The following is a 21870-nucleotide window of genomic DNA, read 5'->3' as shown; positions in this document are numbered from 1 at the left end:
TTGAGCAGCTGTTCTGCAGGTTCTATTTCTGAATCTCACTCATGTCCAGCAAACCAGCACATGGCAACTGAGATATTTCTGGAAGTGTTAAGTCAGCCGGGTCTGTCCTGTGTGGAAAGTTGACTGAGTTTCAGCTCCATCGCACCCGTGAGCAATTAAAGCAATATTTGATGCCAGTTCAGTAGGTTCCAGATCAAAGGATGGTTTGCATGAATTTTGCATCTCTTAGTTTGAGTGCAAAAGATGATTATTAGGACAGTTTCAGTCTTTGCCTTGACCAAAAGCTAACACACCTGGCACTCCTGCAGATATTGCATGTGGAATTGATTGTAGGGCTGCCTGACTCTAGTTTTTCTCCTCAATTGGATGAACTTCTCTCTCTTTCTTTTGAATCCAATCATTCTTTCCAGATTTCTAACCTTCGGAGTTTCTCCAAGTGGCCATTACTGCCCCACAGCATCTACACTAATGGCTTTATAGAACAGCAGATTTTCTTTCTTTCACTTCAAAGACTCTAAAAGCTTTCCAGCCAATGAGGTGGTTTTCATGTGGTCACTTTATGTGAATAGGGACTGTGGTGGTCAGTGTGCACCAGCAGATCCCACAAATAGCTGTGAAAGAATGGCTGGACAATGTATGATGTGGATCGAGGGATAACAGTTGGCTAAGATACCAGGGAAATATCGCCTGCTCTTAACCCTGCTCAATCTGTTACACGCTCAAACCGATGGATGGAGCCTTGTTGCTATGACTCCTCAGAAAGTTGAAATCTTTGATGGACTATGTGTGTTAGTCCAGAGTTTGTGCTGAAGCCCGTGCAACGGGGTGTGAACCCCATAAGCTATGACTCCACTGTCAGATCGTGAGCCACTTAACCAAGGCTGACACAATAAAGCACTTGGTTAAAGCTTGTCCATAAACACAAGCTGCTGTGTGAACTAAACAGGGCAGGCTCACTCTCGAGCCAAGTGATTTGCATAATATTGTCATTACTCCACTAGCCTCCGTGTGATGGAACATTGATAAGGCTGTTCATAAAAATAGACTTCGTTTACTCAGGAAAAACCAAGGAAATGAAGATAAAGGAAAAACCAGTGTACTCAGTGGTTTCCTGGCATAAAAAAGACTGTTTCCTTTGCCAGATAATCTTTCTTTATTTGCATACACATTCTGAGGGATTTCAAGAAATAAAACTTAAACAATTGGGTCTGTGTTATTGCTGATATCTTTAATTGGCGCTTCAAGTTTTATGATTCATTGTTATTCAGTGGTAATGATGATTGTATAATTGTGTTGACCGCAATAAATCTATTGTGTAATCAACCTGTTCACATGTTTTTATACACCTCTGGAACACATAGAATTTGAACCCAGGACTCATGGCTCAGAGGTATTGATACTACCAGGACATCACAAAAGCTGCATGAAGTCTATTCTTGATGATAAACATAATCTCCTGGCCTGTCCAAAAGGAGTGCCTCTCTGTCTGCGCAGTGGTTACCTTGGCTTAGTGATAGCATTCAGTTTCAGCATCCAAATTCAAGTCCCACTGCTAAAACCGGATGCTTAAGAAAGTCCTTGGACAATACCTTCCGAATTCTCAACCTCTACCACCTAGAAGGACGAAGGTAGCTGATTCACAAGGACACAATCAAGTCCTCATCTAAATTGCACTAATAACTAAGCTGGAACTAGCTCAGAGTTCCTTCAGTCAAAATCCTGGATCTCCTTTTCTAATAGCACTGTGTGGGACTCCCAACACCCCAAGGTTAGCAGCAGTTTAAGTAGGCAGCTCATAGCCTCTTTCTCCAGGGCAGTAACGGCTGCTGAGGTAGCAAAGTCCACAGCCTGTAAATGATTAGAAAAAAAGAGACTTGCTTTAATTGCTCTTATTATGACCTTGGTTCCAACCAATGAAGTTCTTCTGAAGTGTACTAAAACAGCGCTTATGTACAACAAGCTCACAGAAGTACAGTATGAACTGATAATCTCTTTGGTGATAAACTGGACTGATTATGAGTACTAGACTGATGGATTGCTCTGCTTTAGAGGTACGTTCTTTGCTTGAGATGTTAAATTGACACCTTCTGACTGGTTACTCTGGTTGAGATGAACGCTGTGGAGAGCCCATGGTACAGTTTGCAGGATTGGGAGGAACTCTGAGCTTTCAAACCAACTTTCATTGCTGTTGAGGAGATTTTGCAGCCTGTTGATTGGCTGTAGTACTCGCATGATAATTCTAGTATGTCAATGTAGTTCTTGGTGCAAGCATTCCAGTGTGATGTGATATGGGGACAGGATGATGAAGGGGAATATGAGTGCCTAATAGCTGGGAGATGCGGGAGACACATGCTTCCAGTCTGCTGCTGCACTTGTTCCTTGCGAACATTTTTGTTTTAATTTGATGAGTTAAAGCCAAGTACTAAAAAAAAGACATTCTACAAGTGTTTAATTCACATTGGTACTCATTTCCCCCAAAATGTACTGATGCATGTCACAATGGATATTTTGTTATGATTATGGCAAGGTCCAGCTTCAAAGGGGGAGGGGGTACAATTAAAACATTTCAAAGGCATTTGGATGTGGTATGGGGATGAATAGGAAGGCTATAGAGAGATATGAGCCACATGCTGGCAAATGGGACTAGGTCAGATTAGGAAGCTGGTTGGTACAAAGGGTCTGTTTCTATGTAGTATGACTCTGTGATCCTATGACAGAAGAAAGATATGAGGAAATGCAGGATTTGATTAGCAGTGTCTGACCCTGGTTTTGATCACTACTCAGTAAGTCATCTATTTCTGAGAACAGTGGAACTCATTTCCCCCAAAATGTACTGATCCATGTCACAATGGATATTTTACTATGAATATGGCAAGGCCCAGCTTCAAAACACTTGTATTTTTTGATTTGCAAACACAGACTAAAAATATCTTTAGAACTTTTCAGGCAAACAAATGTCCAGCTAAACTCAGGGAGCATGGTGCTATGTCTTTGGGCAAGTTCAGTTCTGCTGTGTGGCTGAATATACATTCTTCCTCTGCAAATATGAGGTGTTGACTTAATCAGTGATCGGTGCGGTGGAGTGAGGCGTGTGGGGGTGGGGTTTGTGTGTGTTGCTATTGTATGGAATGACAGCACAGGTTGCTCTTAATTCTCTGTTCCATCTGTGTGTTACAATCATTCGAAGAAGGGAAAGGGGGTAATCTGTTCAGTGACTTCACCTACCTCATGTTGTTGAGCATCTGTGTGTGGAACAAGATGCCAGTGGAGGTGGGGGAGGGGGTACAATTAAAACACTTCAAAGGCATTTGGATTGGTATGGGGATGAATAGGAAGCCTATAGAGAGATATGAGCCACATGCTGGCAAATGGGACTAGGTCAGATTAGGAAGCTGGTTGGTACGAAGGGTCTGAGTCTATGCAGTATGACTCTGACGCTATAACAGAAGATAAGTATGAGGAAATGCAGGGTTTGATTAGCAGTGTCTGACCCTGGTTTTGATCACTACTTAGTAAATCATCTATTTCTGAGAACAGGGCAATATTAGAAGAACTCAATAATGCAGTTTATGCTTTTAAATGAGCGTACATGACCTCTCCACATTGTTAAATTAATCTCAAAATATGAATGTTAATTGGTTGATTGAGGGATCCTTGTTAAATTTTTTTGTAATTACTTACAGTTTGACAATTCTGAGGTCTCCGAGTTCCTCCAATTCTAATCTATATGAGCAACCCTAATTTTCTTTGTTCACACTGGCAGTCCTGTTTCAGTCACGTGATCTGGGTTCCCACTCTAATTGTCTCAACCCCCTTACCTCTCCACCGTCCTTTTTAAGGTATTCCTCAAAATACTCCCTTTCCATCTAAGATTTTGATCACCTATCCTGTGTGGCTCTGCATCAAAATTTGTTCAAAAGTGCTCCTGTGAAGTTCCTTCTTCATTCCCATGCCACAGGTTCTGAAAAGGTTTTGAGTCTTGACACATTCATGTTGCTGTTCTGTAAAAACAATCAAATGAAACAGTGTCCATTGTATTTTTGAAGAATTTGGTTAAAAGAGCAACTGTGGTTTGAGAAAATTAGCATTTGTCTGAATAAGCATCCAGGTCTTTAACTTATTTGTACTACAGCCATGCACCTCCACTGTTAATTATAAAGATTCTTCCCTGACACATGTAAGGTGTTCTCAATAAGAGTTTCTATTAAAAAAAAGTTTTGAACCATTAACTTTGATCACTGAATGCTACAGGTGTTAGCACACTCAGTACACCCATTTGGAGTGGCCTTTCCAAATTGGGAGATCCTGCCAGAGAATGGTTTAATGCTCTTATTGCTGAAGTTATTTATAGTTGGGTACTCATGCCTTCTCTCATTCCCATTATCTGTTGTAGTGCAATGGAAAATAACTGCGCAGGGTAGCATTGTTAGAATTTCACTACAATTGCCTACCCTTCAGCAATTGTAATTGTGCTGTTTGAAGCAATGCTCCTATCAATTGTAACGTTCTTTCAAATGAAATAATGTTTTGAAGGGTTACAATAGTGTAATAGTTACATTACAAGACTAGTACGCCAGAGGAGCAAATTACTGCAGATAGTGGAATCTGTACTGAAAACAGGAAATGCTGGAGATCAGTGGGTCAGGCAGCATCCATGGAATGAGAGCAAGCTACCACTTCAAGTCTGGATGACTCTTCATCACAGCTGACCAGAAGTATGGAGGGGGAAGCATTTATGCAATAGTTGGAGATAGGGTTCTGGGGCAGAAAGTGCATTGATAGAGTAGACTAAGTGATTGGATTGTTCTGCCATTCTCACATTCCGATCCCTTAATTTACTCTGTCATTACCCCTTCTCCCCCACAACCCTCTTCCCAACTATTGCATAAATGCTGCCCCCTCCACCTCTGTTGAAGAGTTAAAAACAATGACTGCAGATGCTGGAAACCAGATTCTGGATTAGTGGTGCAGGAAGAGCTCAGCAGTTCAGGCAGCATCCAAGGAGCAGTGAAATCGACGTTTCGGGCAATTTTATTCCTGATGAAGGGCTTTTACCCGAAACGTCGATTTCGCTGCTCCTTGGATGCTGCCTGAATTGCTGTGCTCTTCCAGCACCACTGATCCAGAATCTGTTGAAGAGTTGTCTAGACTTGAAATGTTAGCTTGATATCTCTTCATGGATTCTGCCTGACCTGCTGTGATCACCAGTATTTTTTGTTTTTAGTAAGCCAGAGACTTTTATTCCTGACGTGAACTCAGCGAGTTTGTTAAAATTAACAAGGAGTTTGATAGGGTCGACATAGAAAAAATGTTTCTACTTTGGGAAGTCCGAAACAAAGCGACATAATATAAGAGAATCTCTAATAAATCCATTAAGAAAGTCAAGAGAAACCTTTTTATAGAAACAGTGCTGAAAACGTGGAGCTCGTGAGAGGTCTGGACAGAGAAGATAGGGAGACTCTGCTCACATTTGGAAAAGGATTAAAATTGAGAGGGCACAGATTACTTTAAATCTTCATAGAAGCAATTGTGATGTGAGAAGATACATTTTCACGCATTGAATAGTTGGGGTCTGGACTCACTGTCTGGCAGCAGGTTGGAGGCAGTTTATATTAAGGCATTTGGTGGGTGGGGGGGGAGGGGAAGGGATGAGCGTTATGTGATTGTCTCTATACAAATAATGTACAAGATTACTTAGAGAATGACACTACGTCGCAGTGCTGTTTTACAGAACCAGCACACACACAATGGGCTGAATGTCCTCTTTCTGCACTGCAACAACAATGAGCAAAACAGGAAAGTTTAAGGCCAGAAATTTGTTCTTCACATGAAACGTGTGCTGAACAGTTCCTCATGATGTGTCACGTGAGAAGTGGAATGGTATTTGTGACCCTTCTGAAAATAAATCTGTTGCTAGGCTGTTACAAGCGTTAGTTCCATATATGTCTGACAGCACATACCCTGGCTCCTGAGAAGTAGTAAACACATTCTACATCTACACTGGAAACCCTGCTTTTCTTAGCCTCTGATGTACTTCCCTTGCAATTTTTCAGGAAAGGTCCTGTAACACATTGAATATAAAGGGCATGTTGTACTAGGTTAATGATTGCTGTTTGTTATGAGTATCTTGTGGAGATTACATTGAGAGAACGTCTAGCTCAATTGAAGCTCTGATGTATTGTAGTTGCATTGAACTTCTTAACCTCTCGACTCTGGTTTATTCTGTACTTTCAGGATTTTCTTGAGAAAAATCTTTGCCAGTTGTTACAGTGTAGAAAGAGGACAGTTTAATTTAAAGTTTACAATCAAACTTCAAGATTCAACATCTGATTTCAACTAAGACAAAGTTTTTTTTCCCCAACAGCCAAACTTCATAATGAGTTTATTATTATTAAGAAAGGAAAAAGGGCAATCACAGAGTTTTTAAAATAATCAACCCCAATTATTTCCTTTTCACGTCTGCCTTCGCCTCTTACCAGAAACTTGTTGTCTATCGCATTCTTGAGCCTTGCTGCACCTATTGACATCTCAAAATTGAATCAACTAATGCTTGGTGATCTTTCAAGCTTTTCCTTCCAGTGTAAATGGAGCCCACATTGTTTAGTGAAGTGGACTCACTGTGAATGCTGGCACACTCCCAGAGACCTCTGTATCTATTTACATTCTCTTGAAGGCCCCATGCAAATAGTGTCTGCTCACCAGGGATCCCCATTAAATATTAACACCTTTCCAGGGATCCTCCTCGTTATTGACAGTGCCAGGCAGCTTGCACTGAATTCACCTCAATTATCCAAAGCAACCCAGTCTCTTTTTATGTTTAATACCCAAATCTCTTTTATGTTTTCGGAGATCTACAGATTTAATAGCAGATCAATAGAAACAAATAAACAAAGAAATCCTGCAACATAAATTGTGATGCTACAAACCAGCAACAATCTGATGATCTCAGTTGGTCACAGATTAACTTGGTGAACTCTCCTCAGTTCATACATTCTGAAATTGAAGCTATCAGCTATGATCTGAATTACAAGAAAATTCAGTAACAAAGTGAAAACTTGCATAAATACAATATGCCGGTCTACTACCGCAAGACAACCTAAAATGCTTCTCAGGCAACAAAGAACTCTTGACTTGTAGTTTCTGTTCTCATTTTGGAAATGTGGCAGTCAATTTGTGCAGGGCAAGCTCCTACAGAAGGTGATGTGTAATGATGGGATAATCTGTATTCCATTATTAGCTCAGTGGGAGATATTGGCCATCTTTTAAGAAATATTGTCACGTCTTTACATAAAAACTCATGATTAAGCATTCAGTGAATAACTGCTCTGTGCAAAGTATCTGTCCTTTCGAGATAATTTTCGAAAGGCCATTTTCTTCTCATCCTCTTTACTATTTCTTTATTCACTCATGGATTTGGGCATTGATGGCTGGGCCAGCATTTCTTCCCCCATCCCTAGTTGCCCTCGAGAAGGTGATGGTGAACTGCCTTCTTGACCTGCTGCAATCCATATAGGTGGATCCACAATGGACTGAGGCAATTCCCAGGATTTTGATCCAGCGACACTGAAGGGACGGTGATATATTTCTAAGTCAGGATAGTGACTGGCTTGGAGGGTGACTTGAAGGTGGTGGTGGTGTTGCCACGTAACTGCTGCCCTTGTCCTTCTAAATTGAAATAATCGTAGGTTTGGAGGGTGCTGACTAATGATCTTTGGTGAATTTCTGCAGTGCATCTTGTAGATAGAACACACTGCTGCTACTGACTATCAATGGTAGAGGGAGTGGAAGTTTGTGGATGTGGTACCAATCGAATGAGCCACTTTGTTCTGGATGGTCAAGGTACTTGAATGTTGTTGGGGCTGCACCCATCCGGGCAAGTGGGGAGTATTCCATTGCACTCCTGACTTGTATCTTGTAGGTGGTGGACAGGCTTTGGGTGAGTCAGTAGATACTTGCTGCAGTAATCTGAGCCTCTGACCTGCTCTTATAGCCACTGTGTTAATGAGATGAGTCCAGTTGAGTTTCTGGCCAATGGTAACCCCAAGGACGTTGAGAGCAGGGGATTCTGTGTTGGCAATACCATTGAATGATGAAGAGGCAGTGGTTAGATTGTCTCTTATTGGAAATAGTAATAGCCTGGCATTTGTGTGGCATGAATGTTAATTGCCACTTCTTAGCCCAAGCCTGGATGTTGTCCAGATTTTGTTGTGAAACTTGAAAAGGTTCAGAAAAGATTTACGAGGATGTCACCAGGGTTGGAGGGTTTGAGGCAATATAGGCTGGGGCTGTTTTCCCTGGAGTGCTGGAGGCTGAGGGGTGATCTCATAAAGGGACATGGAAAGGGTGAATAGACAAGGTGTTTTCCCCAGGTTACTGGAGTCCAAAACTGTAGTGCATGGATTAAAGTGAGAGGGAAAAGAATTAAACAGGAACCTAAGAGCAAACTTGTTCATGCAGTGTGTGGTGCCTATATGGAACAAGCTGCCAGAGGAATTGTGGTACAATTACAACATTTAAAAGGCATCAAGATGGGTAGATGATTAGGAAGCATCTAGAGGGATATGGGCTAAGTACTGAACATCGTGCAATCATTGATGGACAACCCCACTTCTGATCTTATGATGGAGGGAAGGTTGTTGGTCATGTAGTTGAAGATTGTTGCACCAAGGGCACTACCCTGAGGAACTCCTGCAGGGATGTCCTAGAGCTGAGATGGTTGACCTCCTGATGAAGGGCTTATGCTCGAAACGTCGAATTCTCTATTCCTGAGATGCTGCCTGGCCTGCTGTGCTTTGACCAGCAACACATTTGCAGCTCCAACAATCATAACCATCTTCCTATGTGACAGGTATGACTACAACCAGTGGAGGGTTCACTCCCTTATACCCATTGATTCCATCTTGCCAGGGTCCCTTGATGCCACCTTTGGTCAAATGCAGCCTTGATGTCAAGGGCTGTCACTCTCACCTCCCATCTTGAATTCAGCTCTTTTGTCCATGTTTGAATTAGCTGGGCAATTTCCCACATTGTCGGGGAGATGCCAGTGTTGTAACTGTGCAGGAGCAGCTTGGCTAGGGGAGCGGCAAGCTCTGGAGTACAGGTCTTCAGTCCAATTGCCAGAATGTTGTCAGGGCCAATTGCCTTTGCAGCATCCGGTCTCCAGACATTTCTTGATATCTTGGAATGAATCAAATTGGCTGAAGACTGGTATTTGCAATGCTGAACCCACAGGAGGAGTCCAAGATGGATCATCCACTCGGCACTTCTGGCTGAAGATTGATGCAAGTGCTTCAGTCTTATCTTTTGCACTGGTGTGTTGGGCCCTTCCATCATTGAGGACAGGGATATTTGTGGAGGCTCCTCCTCCAGTGAGTTGTTTAATTGTCCACCACCATTCATGAGTGGATATGGCAGGACTGCAGAATTTATATCTGATCTGATGGCTGTGGGCTCATTTAGCTTTGTCTATAACTTGCTGCTTATGCTATTTGGCATGCAAGTAGTCCTGTTTGCCAACTCCACCAGGTTGGCATCTCATTTTTAGTCATGCCAAGAGCTGTTGCTGGCATGCTCTCCTGCAGGGTTGAACCAGGGTTGATTCCCTGGTGATTGTTGAATGGGGGATATGCCGGACCAGGAAGTTACAGATTGTGTTGGAATATAATTCTGCTGCTGTTGATGGCCTGCAGTGCCTTGTGGATGCCCAGTCTTGATGTGCTAGATCTGTTTGAAGTCTGTTCAATTTAGCATTGTGATTGTGCCACACAAAGGGATGTGATGGCCTAGTGATATTATCGCTGGACTGTTAATCCAGAGACCCAGGTAATATTCTGGGGACCTGGGTACAACTCCCACCATGGCAGATGGTGGAATTCTAATTTAATAAGTATCCAGAATTAAGAGTTTAATGATGACCATGAATCCATTGTTGACTGTCAGAAAAAAAACATCTGGATCATTAATGTTCTTTAGGGAGGGAGGCTGCCATCCTTCCTGGTCTGGCCTGCATGTGACTCCAGACCCATAGCAACGTGGTTGACCCTTAGCTGCCATCTGGTCATTTGGGGGTGGGAAATAAATGCTGGCCTAGCCAGTGACACCCTCAGTTCCTGATGAAGAAAAGAAAAGATGGAGGATACATCCAGTGTAAAGGCTGGATCTTGTCTGTACAAGGTAGTCATTAATGCTGGAAATAGCAGAAATGGTAGCAGCTACAGAAAACCATTACTACAGTGAGTTTTTAAAGGTGTGGGGCTGAAATGGTAAATCATGTTTCACTGCACACTAGTTATTTAAAAACTAAGGGATGAAGAAATAATTGGGAATTTTTCTCTCTTTCGATATTAATCAATCTTTGTTCTTTAGGGGAATGGGAGTCGTGTACTTGAGTCATAAATTTGTAAACGTTGAAGACCTACTTTCTCTTTGCCCACCTCATTCCCCCAAATGTTTGAAGACCAGGTGTTTGATATTTTGATTTATCTTGCATTTATTTTTCTATTTTGAGTCGAGATATGAAGTTTCAGAAATTGACTGGAGGAACCTATTTGCAGATAAAGGGATGGTTGGGAAGTGGAAGGCTTTAAGGATGAGATAACGAGAGTTCAGAGACAGTATGTTCCCAATAGTATGAAGGGCAAGGCTGGTAGGTGTAGGGAGTGCTGGATAACTCGAGGCTCTAACCAAGAAAAAGAAGGGGCATATATCAGGTACAGACGGCTGGGATCGAGTGAATCCTTGGAATGTTTTCAGTGTCACAGGAGTATACTCAGCAAAAAGGGAACATGAGATAGCTTTAGCAAATAGAGTTAAGGAGAATCCAAAGAGATTCTATGAAAACATTAAGGACAAAAGAGTAACTTGGGAGAGAATAATGCCTCTTAAAATCAATGTGGCTGTCTATATGTGGAACCACAGGAGATGGATGAGATACTAAACAGATATTTTGTCAGTATTTACTGTGGAGAAGGACATGGAAGCAAGGAACTTGCATGAATAAATGGTGATGTCTTGAAAACAGTTCATATTACCGAAGAGGAGGTGGTGGAGCTCTTAAAACGCATAAAAGGTAGATCCTTGGGACTTGATCACGTGTATTCCAGAAGTTTATGGGAAGCTAGGGAAGAGATTGCTGGGCCACTTGCTGAGATATTTGTATCAGCAATGGCTGTGGGCTAGGTGCCAGAAAACTGGAGGTTGGCTAAGGTGATGCCATTATTTAAGAAAGGCTGTAAGGAAAAGCCAGGGAGCTATAGACCTGTGGGTCTGATATCAGTAATATGTAAGTTGTTGGAGGGGATTCTGAGGGACAGGATTGACATGCGTTTCGAAAGGCAAGAACTGATGAGGGATCATCAACATAGCTTTGTGTGTGGGGAATCATGTGTCATTAACATGATTGATGTTTTTGAAGAGGTGACAAAGAAGATTGATGAAGGCAGAGCAGTAGACTTGGTATGGACGTCAGCAAAGCGTTCGTCAAGGTTCTGCATGGTTAACAGATTAGTAAGGTTAGATCACATGGGACCCGGGGGAACTAGCCAATTGGATATAAAATTGGCTTGATGTTAGGAGACACAAGGTGGTGGTAGACGGTTTAGTCCTGATCGCCCCTCTATAGGAAAGACATTGTTAAACTTGAGAGGGTGCAGTAAAGATTTATAAGGATGTTGCCAAGACTGGAGACTTTGAGGGTTTGGAGGGAGAGGCTGAATAGGCTGGGGCTTATTTTTACCCCTGGAATATCGGAGACTGAAGGGTGACCTTAAAGAGGTTTATAAAATCATGAGCGGCTAGGATAGGGTGAATAGCCAATGTCTTTTTCTTTGGGTGTGGAAGTCCAAAAGTAGAGGGTGTAGGTTTAAGGTGAGAGGGAAAGATTTAGACCATAAGACATAGGAGTGGAAGTAAGGCCATTCGGCCCATCGAGTCCACTCCGCCATTCAATCATGGCTGATGGGTATTTCAACTCCGCTTACCAGCATTCTCCCCGTAGCCCTTAATTCCTTGTGACATCAAGAATTTATCAATCTCTGCCTTGAAGACATTTAGCGTCCTGGTCTCCACTGCACTCTGCAGCAATTAATTCCACAGGCCCACCACTCTCTGGCTGAAGAAATGTCTCCGCATTTCTATTCTGAATTGACCCCCTCTAATTCTAAGGCTGTGTCCACGGGTCCTAGTCTCCTCGTCTAACGGAAACAATTTCCTAGCGCCCACCCTTTCCAAGCCATGTATTACCATGTAAGTTTCTATTAAATGTCCCCTTAATCTTCTAAACTCCGATGAATACAATCCCAGGACCCTCAGCCGTTCCTCGTACGTTAGACCAACCATTCCAGGGATCATCCGTGTGAATCTCCGCTGGACACGCTCCAGTGCCAGTAAGTCCTTCCTGAGGTGTGGGGACCAAAATTGGATACAGTACTCCAAATGGGGCCTAACCAGAGCTTTATTAAGTCTCAGTAGCACAATGGTGCTTATATATTCCAACCCTCTTGAGATAAATGACAACATTGCATTCGCTTTCTTAATCACGGACTCAACCTGCATGTTTACCTTTAGAGAATCCTCGACTAGCACTCCCAGATCCCTTTGTACTTTGGCTTTATGAATTTTCTCACCGTTTAGAAAGTAGTCCATGCTTGTATTCTTTTTTCCAAAGCGCAAGACCTCACATTTGCTCACATTGAATTCCATCAGCCATTTCCTGGACCACTCTCCCAAACTGTCTAGATCCTTCTGCAGCCTCCCCACTTCCTCAGTACTACCTGCCTGTCCACCTAACTTCGTATCATCGGCAAACTTCGCTAGAATGCCCCCAGTCCCTTCATCCAGATCATTAATATATAAAGTGAAAGGACTTCGCTAGAATGCCTCCAGTCCCTTCATCCAGATCATTAATATATAACTTGAAAGTCCTTTAGAAAGGACTTGAAGGGTAACTTTTTCACGCAGAGGGTGGTGCATGTATGGAATGAGCTGCCAGCAGAGTTAGTGGAGGTGGTTAGAATTAGAACATTTAAAAGGCATCTGGATAGGTATATGATTAGGAAAGGTATAGAAGGATATGGTGGAAGTGAGGACAGCAGATGCTGGAGGTCAAAGTCGAGGATATGTTGCTGGAAAAGCACAGCAGGTCAGGCAGAATTGGAGGAGTAGGAGAGCCAACGTTTCAGGCAAAAGCCCTTCATCAGGAATGAGACTTGTGAGCCGAGGGGGGTGGAGAGATAAATGGGAAGGGGTGGTGCTTGGGGGGGGGGGGGGGGAGGTAGCTGAGAGTCCAATAGATAGATAGAGTTGGGGGTAAAGGTGATAGGTCAGGGAGTGGGTGGAGCGGATAGGTGGGAAGGAAATTGGACGGGTATGTCAGGTCATGAGGGCAGTGCCAAGTTAAAAGGTTGGATCTGGGATGGAGGGGAAATGTGGAAACTGGTGAAATCCACATTGATACTATGGGGCTGGAGGGTCCCGATGTTGAAGATGAGACGTGTATAGAAGGATATGGACCAAATGCTGTTAAGTGGGACTAAGTCAAATTGAGACGTGTGGTCAGCGCAGTTGAGTTTGAATAAAGTGCCTGTTTCCACGCTGTATGGCTCTGTGATGGTTCCTGCATTGAGATACTTGAGTTTTGCTAACTGAAGACTTCTCAATTTTTTTTTAAAGTAGACACTGCACTTAACGTGACTGATATTGTAGTTCATTTCTTGAGCAATATATTATTATCTAAATAGTTGGCTTAAGTTTAAGGAGATTGATGCCAAATATTTCAATATTGTTGTGTGGTTTTAATTATTCAGAAAGCAGTGTGCCAGGAATCTATATTTCACTTTGTCCCTTAACCATTATTTTGTTTAATGTTGCCCTGTTGTTGGGAAATTTCATTGACTGCCACAAGTTGCTTACTGTGCCTTGTCCCTGACCTAAAGGGTGCTATTTTGCAGTGGCCTCTTCCCCATCCTTGAATCTAGATTGGGGCAATTGACCATCCCACCCCCCACAACCTATTAGGCAGATTGCTATGTTTTCCCATTCAGGAACTAGCCACCTTTCTTGCCTGCCTGGAAGGCAGGTGATCAAGGAAGTGGCGAGTGAAAGCCCTTAAGTAGCTGTTAGTTGAGTGCTTGAGAGCTGTAGTTGGTAGCAGGTTGAGAAAAGCCCCATGAGACCTTCTTGGAATTTAATTGGTAAGCTGGCAACAAATGTAGCTGCAGGACAAATTCACCCAATGATACACCCTTTCTCGCCTTTAGTGTTTAAAAATCTAGTAGTTGTTTGATAACTCGAATGAAATAAATTTGATGTGAGTGAATTAAACTAGGAACCTTGACCTTGGAGAGTTTGAGTTGCAATGTGAGCATGTACATTTACCTGCATGTTGCTGTGTGGAGCTCTGGCGAGTGATGGCAGAGGCTCCAATTTCTTTCTGTCATGTGGCTGATCAGGAATCTCTCCCACTCCTACCACCTGCCATTGCTGGGATTTATGATTTCATAACAACCTCTTTGGCCACATTGCGCATGATCTTCCTTGGCCATCAAGTTACAGAGCTGATACAGACTGGGATTGGGAATTAATCCCTTCCTCAGACAGTACAGTCACACAGTGTACATCAGTGAAAAGCCATTGAAGAAGCTTTCATGTCTTTTAGTAATGGATCTCCTGCATTATTGCTTACATATGTCAGAACCTTGTGGATAGTCCTCACAGAGTTGGAGGAGCGTTTCTGAAAAAACACTAATCATGGCTTTCCATTGGAATTGAAGTTAATGCTGGAGTTAGGTTCCTTCAGACATTTTCTTGTCCAGCAAGCCCAAAGTACAAGTTGGGACAGTGTACCATGCATGCACAACTCTACAGTCCTAGCTAATGTACTTTGCAAAATAAAAAACTAATCAAATTAAAATTATTGGGAAAACCATACAGCACTGAAAGACTTTTCCATCCAACCAGTCTATGCCAGACATAATCCTGGACTAAGCCTTCCCCCCTGCCTGCCCTTGGCCCATATTCCGTGAAACCTTTCCTATTCATGTACTTACCCAGGTGCCTTTTAAACATTGTAATTGTACCTACATCCACCACTTCCTCAGGAAGTTCATTCCACACGTGAACCATCCTCTGTGTAAGCAATTTGCCCCTCATGTCATTTTTAAATCTCTGCTCTCACCTTAAAAATGAACTCCCTAATCTTGAAATCCTCCATCCTATGGAAAAGATACCTACCAATGACTCTCTCTGTACTCATGATTTTATTATGGTCACCTCTCAGCCTCCTATGCTCCAGTGAAAAAAGTCCCAGCCTATCCAGCCTTTCATTTTACTTCAGACTTTATAGACTTGATAACATCCTGGTAAATCTCTTCTGAACCCTTTTCAGCTTAATAATATCCTTTCTATAACTGTATTCCAAAAGAGGCCTCACCAATGTTCTTGTCATGACTTCCCAAGTCCCAACTCCTCCTTTGTTCAATCCTTGCTCAAAATACTGAGCAATGAAGGCAAGTGTGCCAAACACCTTTTTAACCATCCTGTCTTTATTCGACACAAACTTCAAAGGCAATGTACCTGAACCTCTAGTTCCCTCTGTTCTGGAACACCACCCAAGGCCCTGCCATTAATTGCATAAACCATATTCTTAATTGTTGTACCAAGATGCAATATCCTGCATTTATCCAGATTGAACTCCATCTCCAGCCCACTGACCCATTTCATCAAGATCCCTTTGTAATATTGGAAAATCTTGTTTACTGTCTATTATAGCCACCAATTTTGGTGTTATCTATAAAAACTACTTACTACGCCGCCTATATTCTCATCCAAATCATTATTATAACTGACAAACAGAAGAGGACCCAGCGCTGATCTCTGTGGAACCCTGCTGGTGATAGGCGTCCAGTCTGAGAAACAAGCTTCCATCACTGCTCAGTGTCTTGAGGGATCCTGCTGTCCTTACATTGTCCTTCTGACAGGCGGGCGCTTAGGGATGGGCAATAAATGCTGGCCTGGCCAGTGTGCCCATGAATGAATAAAAGAAAATTGGATGTATCTTAAGCACAACTTTGTTTTTTCTCTCATTACGTTTTCCACCCCGTCCCCCTCTTCCACTCTTCCTTTTGCAATCTCTTTCTGTCTTTTGTTCTAGCTTATCCACTCCCTCTCTCACCTTTACCTCTCTCTCTCTCTCTCTCTCTCTCTCTCTCTCTCTCTCTCTCCCCCACCCCTCGCTCTCTCTCCCCCCCACCTTGCTGTCTCTAACTTTCTATTTTGTTTCTCATCTCTATGTTTGTCAGTCAGATCCTGACCTGAGCTGCAATCTGATGTTAACCCAGAAATGAAGATGTTTTCGAGGAAATATGCCAAAAGGATTAAACAGCATTAAAATTGAATACTTTTATTTAGGAGAATGTAAAATGAGGACTGCTTCTACTGTTTTCTAATAATATGGGTATTATATTATGTGAAAAGAATAAAGTTGCATTTATGTAGTGCCATACTGTACAATGGCGTGCAGCTCAGCAACAGGCCATTCTGCCCACAGGTCTATTCTGATTGTATGGATGTGATTCTCCTCCCGTCTGGCTCCATCTCACCCTAACAGCCTATGCTCATTCTTCCTTCTCTTGTTCAATCCAGCTTCCCCTAAAATGCTTCTTTGCTAATCACCTCACCTTGTGCTTATTGGAATGAGTTCCACATTGAATTGAATTGAATTTATTGTCACGTGTACCGAGGCACAGTGAAAAGCTTTGTCTTGCGAGCAATACAGGCAGATCACAGAGTTAAGTACGTAGATAATAGGTAAACAGTAGCAAAACAAAAACACAAGTACAGGCGAATGCTAAGGGTTTGTGAGTCCATTCAATATTCTAACAGCGGTTAGGTACAAACAGTTATGAAACCGGCTGGTGCATGTGTTCAGGCTTCTGTACATTCTCTCTGATGGTAGAGGTTGTAGAAAAGCATTGCCAGAGTGGGATGGATCGTTGAGAATGCTGGCAGCCTTTCCTCGACAGCGGGCCTGGTAGATGGATTCTATAGATGGGAGGTTGGCCTTTGTGATTGTCCGGGCCGAGTTCACCACTCTCTGTAACTGTCTCTGATACCAGGTAGTGATACATCAAGGCAGAGGATGTATACTTACCACTTTCCAGTTTAAATTTCTTCTGGATAGATCATGTTGTTGAATTGATTCAATGCACTTTGTAAATGAATCACCTTTTGCAGGGTGATGATGTGTTTTAAGTACATTATTACTGGAAAGAAAAGATCATGAGAGCGTGAGATGAAAGTTCCACTGGTCAGGACTGTTCTGTCCATCAGAAAGTACTCTATTATGTTCTGACATCATCATCATCTGTGCTGCAATTCGAAATTGATGTCTGTTCAAGGTTGTGACCTTCTACCCCGGGCCTCTGTGTAACTGAGTAGGTCAGTTCAATCTTTGGACCCCATGCCACAAGATAGTGGGATCCAGAGTCATGTCCTCTGCTCCTGCTGTGTGTCATCATTAAGGCATGTGTGATGACGTATTCCTATTGAAAGCAGAGGAGGAAAGAATGCCCTGCATTCCTGTATTAAATTCTCAACAATTCTTATCAATTGGTAGATTGGAAGAACATACAAGAAGTTTAAGGTTAAGTGATGGATAGTTTTTCATCTTCATTGGAAAGAGAATAATTGCTGGCAAAGAAAACTGACTTTTAATCATAAGGAGAGTTAAAACACATCCCAGGTGTTTTGGAGATTAGAAAACTAGATTCAGTGTGTGACATTTTCAATCTTTAACTCCAGACAACCACAAGGAAATCAAGTGGTTAGGTAAAAGGTTAAATGGAGCAACTAATGTAGATTTGTTAAGGGAAGTTTGTTCCTGACTAATGAACTAATTTTCTTTATTGAGGAAATCTAAGCATGTGTGTGTGATGGAATTGAGATGAACATTGTGTTTGTAGTTTTGTGTCAAATAAGAGACATTGTATGGACGTTAGTGTCAGTAATGTCATAAGTTTGTGGGCTGAAGCAGACAAGGTCTTTTCCCTGGGGTGGGGGGGGGTGGTGGGGTGGGTGGGTTCAGAACTCGAAGGCATAGATTTAGGGTGAGAGGGTAAAGATATAAAAGAGATCTAAGGGGCAACGTTTTGATGCAGAGGATGGTGCGTGTGTAGAATGGGCTGCCAGAGGAAAAGGTGGAGGCTAGTACAATTGCAATGTTTAAAAGGCATTTGGATGGGTATATGAATAGGAAAGATTTGGTAGGATATAGGCTAAATGCTGGCAGGTGGGACTAAATTGGGTTGGGCTATCTGGTCGGCATGGACGACTTGGACCGACCAGCCTGTTTCCATGCTGTACATCTCCATGACTGCACTGAGGAATGCTCCTTGGTAGAAGATACTGTCTTTCACATGAGAATTTGAGCCGTGATTCTATCTGTTCAGTCTGCTGGATGTAAATGATTCCAAGACAGTCTATCAATGAACAGCAGAAGTGGTCTCCATTATGTCCTGGCCAATTCTTCAAACAAAATTAAGGCAAAAGCATAGTTGGGTTATAATCACGTTCCTGTTCGCGGGAGTTGGCTGTCTAGAAATTAGCTGCCTTGTTTCCTACATTACATCAGTGAGGCATTTCAATGGAATTTCATTGGATTTAAGACACTTTGCAACATCCAACAGACAAGCAAGGTGCTATATAAATGCAAATCCTGTTTCATAGAAGGAAATATGTTGAAGCAAAACAAACAATTTAAAAGATAACCATGGACTGTAATTCATTCGAAAGCATGTGGAATAAAGGAAAATAACTTCAGAGTGAACAGATAAAGATATTACCTGACCCAGGTCAGACAAAGGGCAATGTCTTCACAGAACTGACAGTACCAAAGGAAACATGACAACTTCAAACAACTTTCCTAACTTGATGTAGAAATCTTATCGGACTCGGTTCTCTGCATTCTGTTCCTCAGTCAGTGATTTTGGTTGGTGACTTTACATATTGCTACTTTGGTTTTGGGCAAAGTGCAACAACATGCTGATCTCCACTTCCTTTCGTTCCTCACCTTTCTCTTTTTTTTGTTCCCAGAACATTAGCTTCATCATCAGCCAGCTGCGAGAGATCACAGGGATTCACGACAATCGACTACTGCAGAAGGCACTCCAGGTCAGTAGGCATTGATCCATGTATTTCAATACAAGCTGGATTGTATGGTAGAGAGGGAAGTCTTCACTCATCCAACCTGAAAAACATATTGCTTCACCCCTCACCAGGTGCAATGTCTAACTGCTGCTTCATCAGAACTATATCAGAAACTGGAGCAGGAATAAACTGCTTAGCCTCTCAACCATGCTCTACCATTCAACAAGATCCAGACTGATTTGCCCCAGGCCTCAATTCCACTTTCTTACTAGTACCCCACAGCACCCAACTCCCTGATATTTCAGCAATCCATCTCTGTCGTCTTTACTTCCAGTGATCCAGTGATTTGTGGGCGGCACGGTGACACAGTGGTTAGCACTGCTGCCTCACAGCGCCTGAGACCCAGGGTTCAATTCCCGACTCAGGCGACTGACTGTGTGGAGTTTGCATGTTCTCTCCGTGTCTGCGTGGGTTTCCTCCGGGTGCTCTGGTTTCCTCCCACAGTCCAAAGATGTGCATGGCCATGCTAAATTGCCCATAGTATTAGGTAAGGGGTAAATGTAGGGGTATGGGTGGGTTGCGCTTCGGCGGGTCGGTGTGGACTTGTTGGGCCGAAGGGCCTGTTTCCACACTGTGAGTAATCTAATCTAACCTCCACAACTAGAGATTACTTAAAATACTGGAGGTTTTGCTTCCATTGCCCGATGAGTCACTCATAGTGAAGAAAGTATAAATTTTTAAAAAATTATTAATCTTTCTTTGAGGAACTGAGCGTTTGCGAGTGATGTCAGCATTCATTGATCATCACTGATTGCCATTGAACTGAGTGGCATTTCCAAAGCCGTTGATAGTCAACCACGTTGAGTCTGGAAAGGCACATGAGCCATATCTCAGTGAAGATCCCTGTCCATAAAAGGGCATTTTTGACCTGGGTGCATTTTACAATAATTGGTGATGGTTTTCAGGGTCACCATTTCTATGAATTGGAAAGGTTAACTGAAATAATGATGACTGACTGCAAAAGTGTTGAGATTAGGCTCAGTTCTGTAAATTCTAATCCTTAAGCAATAATGCAGGTTAGTAATTTTACAAATTTTATAGGTGCAGTTTCTATTCATTAATAGCAACATCTAATGCATCTCCTGTCATGCTTTGATTGAAATCTGTTGGGAAACATTGTCTTGGTTAGTAAAATACTGTTCAAACTTCGTTAAATGTCAACACAACTCCTTACAGAAAAACCCGGTCAGTAACAACAAGGGTTATTGGATAGAGTGGATGCAGAATATATTTTTAGAAATATTTTTGATAACTTTGGGCTTAACCTTCATGCTATATCTTATAGACTCGTAATAGCACTGCAGGAGGCCGTTTGATCCGTTTTCTGTAAAGGAATCTAGTCATTTCCATTGCCCCATTCAGTTCCTGGAGCTCTGCAAGTTCAACTTGAGTGTCCATCCAAATTCCTTGTGAAACTGTGTTCATCATCTCTGCCACACAAACTCCAGGGGCACCCAGTTTCAGGTTATTAAGTTCTTTCACCCCTTTTCCCACCTTTTTTTTTGCCCAGAATCTTAAATCTGTATGAAAATATTTTCTCCACTTTAGAAGTCAGTGTCTTATGTTGGAGTGCAATCTCACGTGAGTTCACATCTCCCTGTTTTTTACTCCTCTGAGTGTTTGTCTCAACTGTGTGTCAACAAATTAACCAGCTTTGTTCTTTGAGCAAGCTTTTGATCACGTTTAATATCTTAAGGTGGCTCAGTGTTATATTTTGTTTGATTTGGGATGTTAAAGGTGTGGTAAAAAGTGTAAGTAATTGATGTATATACTCCATCTCAATGATGTAATAATCTATTAGCATGGTCTTGATCTAGCATCCACTATCATTTGTGGAGGAGGACTCCAAAAATCTACCATCTTCCTAACATCTCTCTTGAATGTTGAAGACTGTGGTGCTGGAAAAGCACAGCTGGTCAGGCTGTATCCGAGGGGCAGGAGAGTCAACGTTTCAAGCATAAGCTCTTCAGTCTCTTCGACTCTGATCTTCAGCATCTGCAGTCCTCACTTTCTCCTAATCTCTCTTGAATGGCCTGGTCCTAATGTTTAGACTATGCCCCTAGTTCTAGATTCTCCAACTAATGGTAATAGTTTATTAACCCTGACTTCTCTGTTAATATCTTGAAAACTTCTATTGGATCACCCCTTAACCTTTTAGATTCTAGACAAAATAGACCTAGTTTGTATAATCTACTCTCATAACCTCACCCCTGAATTCCAGGTGTCATTTTTGTAAACCTACACTGTACTCTCTCCAAGCCCGGTATATCATTCCTAACATACAAATTAGGAGTAATTCCACGACTGTCCCCCTGTCAGCTGCTTGTTGAAAGTTGGATGAGAAAGCTTAAGAATCAATGATCCTGAAGGAATAGGTCTTGGGCTTTAACTATCTAGAATCCCTCCAATTACTCTAACCCTTTCTTGTTCTCTTGATGATACTTCAGGTTGCATCCAAAAATTCAGTAATGAAAACAGAGAGCTGGAGAAACTCTGGGTCTGGCAGCATCTGGAGTGAAAAACAGTGTTAACGTTTTGAGTCCAAAATGACATCTTCAGAATGGAAAAGTTCCATCTCTCTATACAGATGTTGCCAGAGTTGCTGCGTTTCTTCAGCTCTTTGTCTTTTCATTTCAGATTTCAGCATCTGAACAACTTTGTGCTTAACCA

General features: G+C 42.3%; 1 protein-coding gene across 3 annotated transcripts in view; it reads left to right on the top strand.

Moving 5' to 3' along the window:
- The window catches only part of usp28 (ubiquitin specific peptidase 28), an 85719-nt gene that overhangs the window by 8539 nt on the left and 55310 nt on the right, over positions 1-21870 (top strand). For all 3 annotated transcript variants that reach the window (XM_060847060.1, XM_060847059.1, XM_060847058.1), the window contains exon 2: positions 19087-19164. In XM_060847060.1, coding sequence (XP_060703043.1) covers positions 19087-19164 — 78 coding nt within the window. The remainder of the gene's footprint in view (positions 1-19086; positions 19165-21870) is intronic.

Source organism: Hemiscyllium ocellatum, chromosome 29 (assembly GCF_020745735.1).
Source record: "Hemiscyllium ocellatum isolate sHemOce1 chromosome 29, sHemOce1.pat.X.cur, whole genome shotgun sequence".
NCBI classification, from domain to species: Eukaryota; Metazoa; Chordata; class Chondrichthyes; order Orectolobiformes; family Hemiscylliidae; genus Hemiscyllium; species Hemiscyllium ocellatum.
This window is presented reverse-complemented; position numbering and strand designations above follow the sequence as displayed.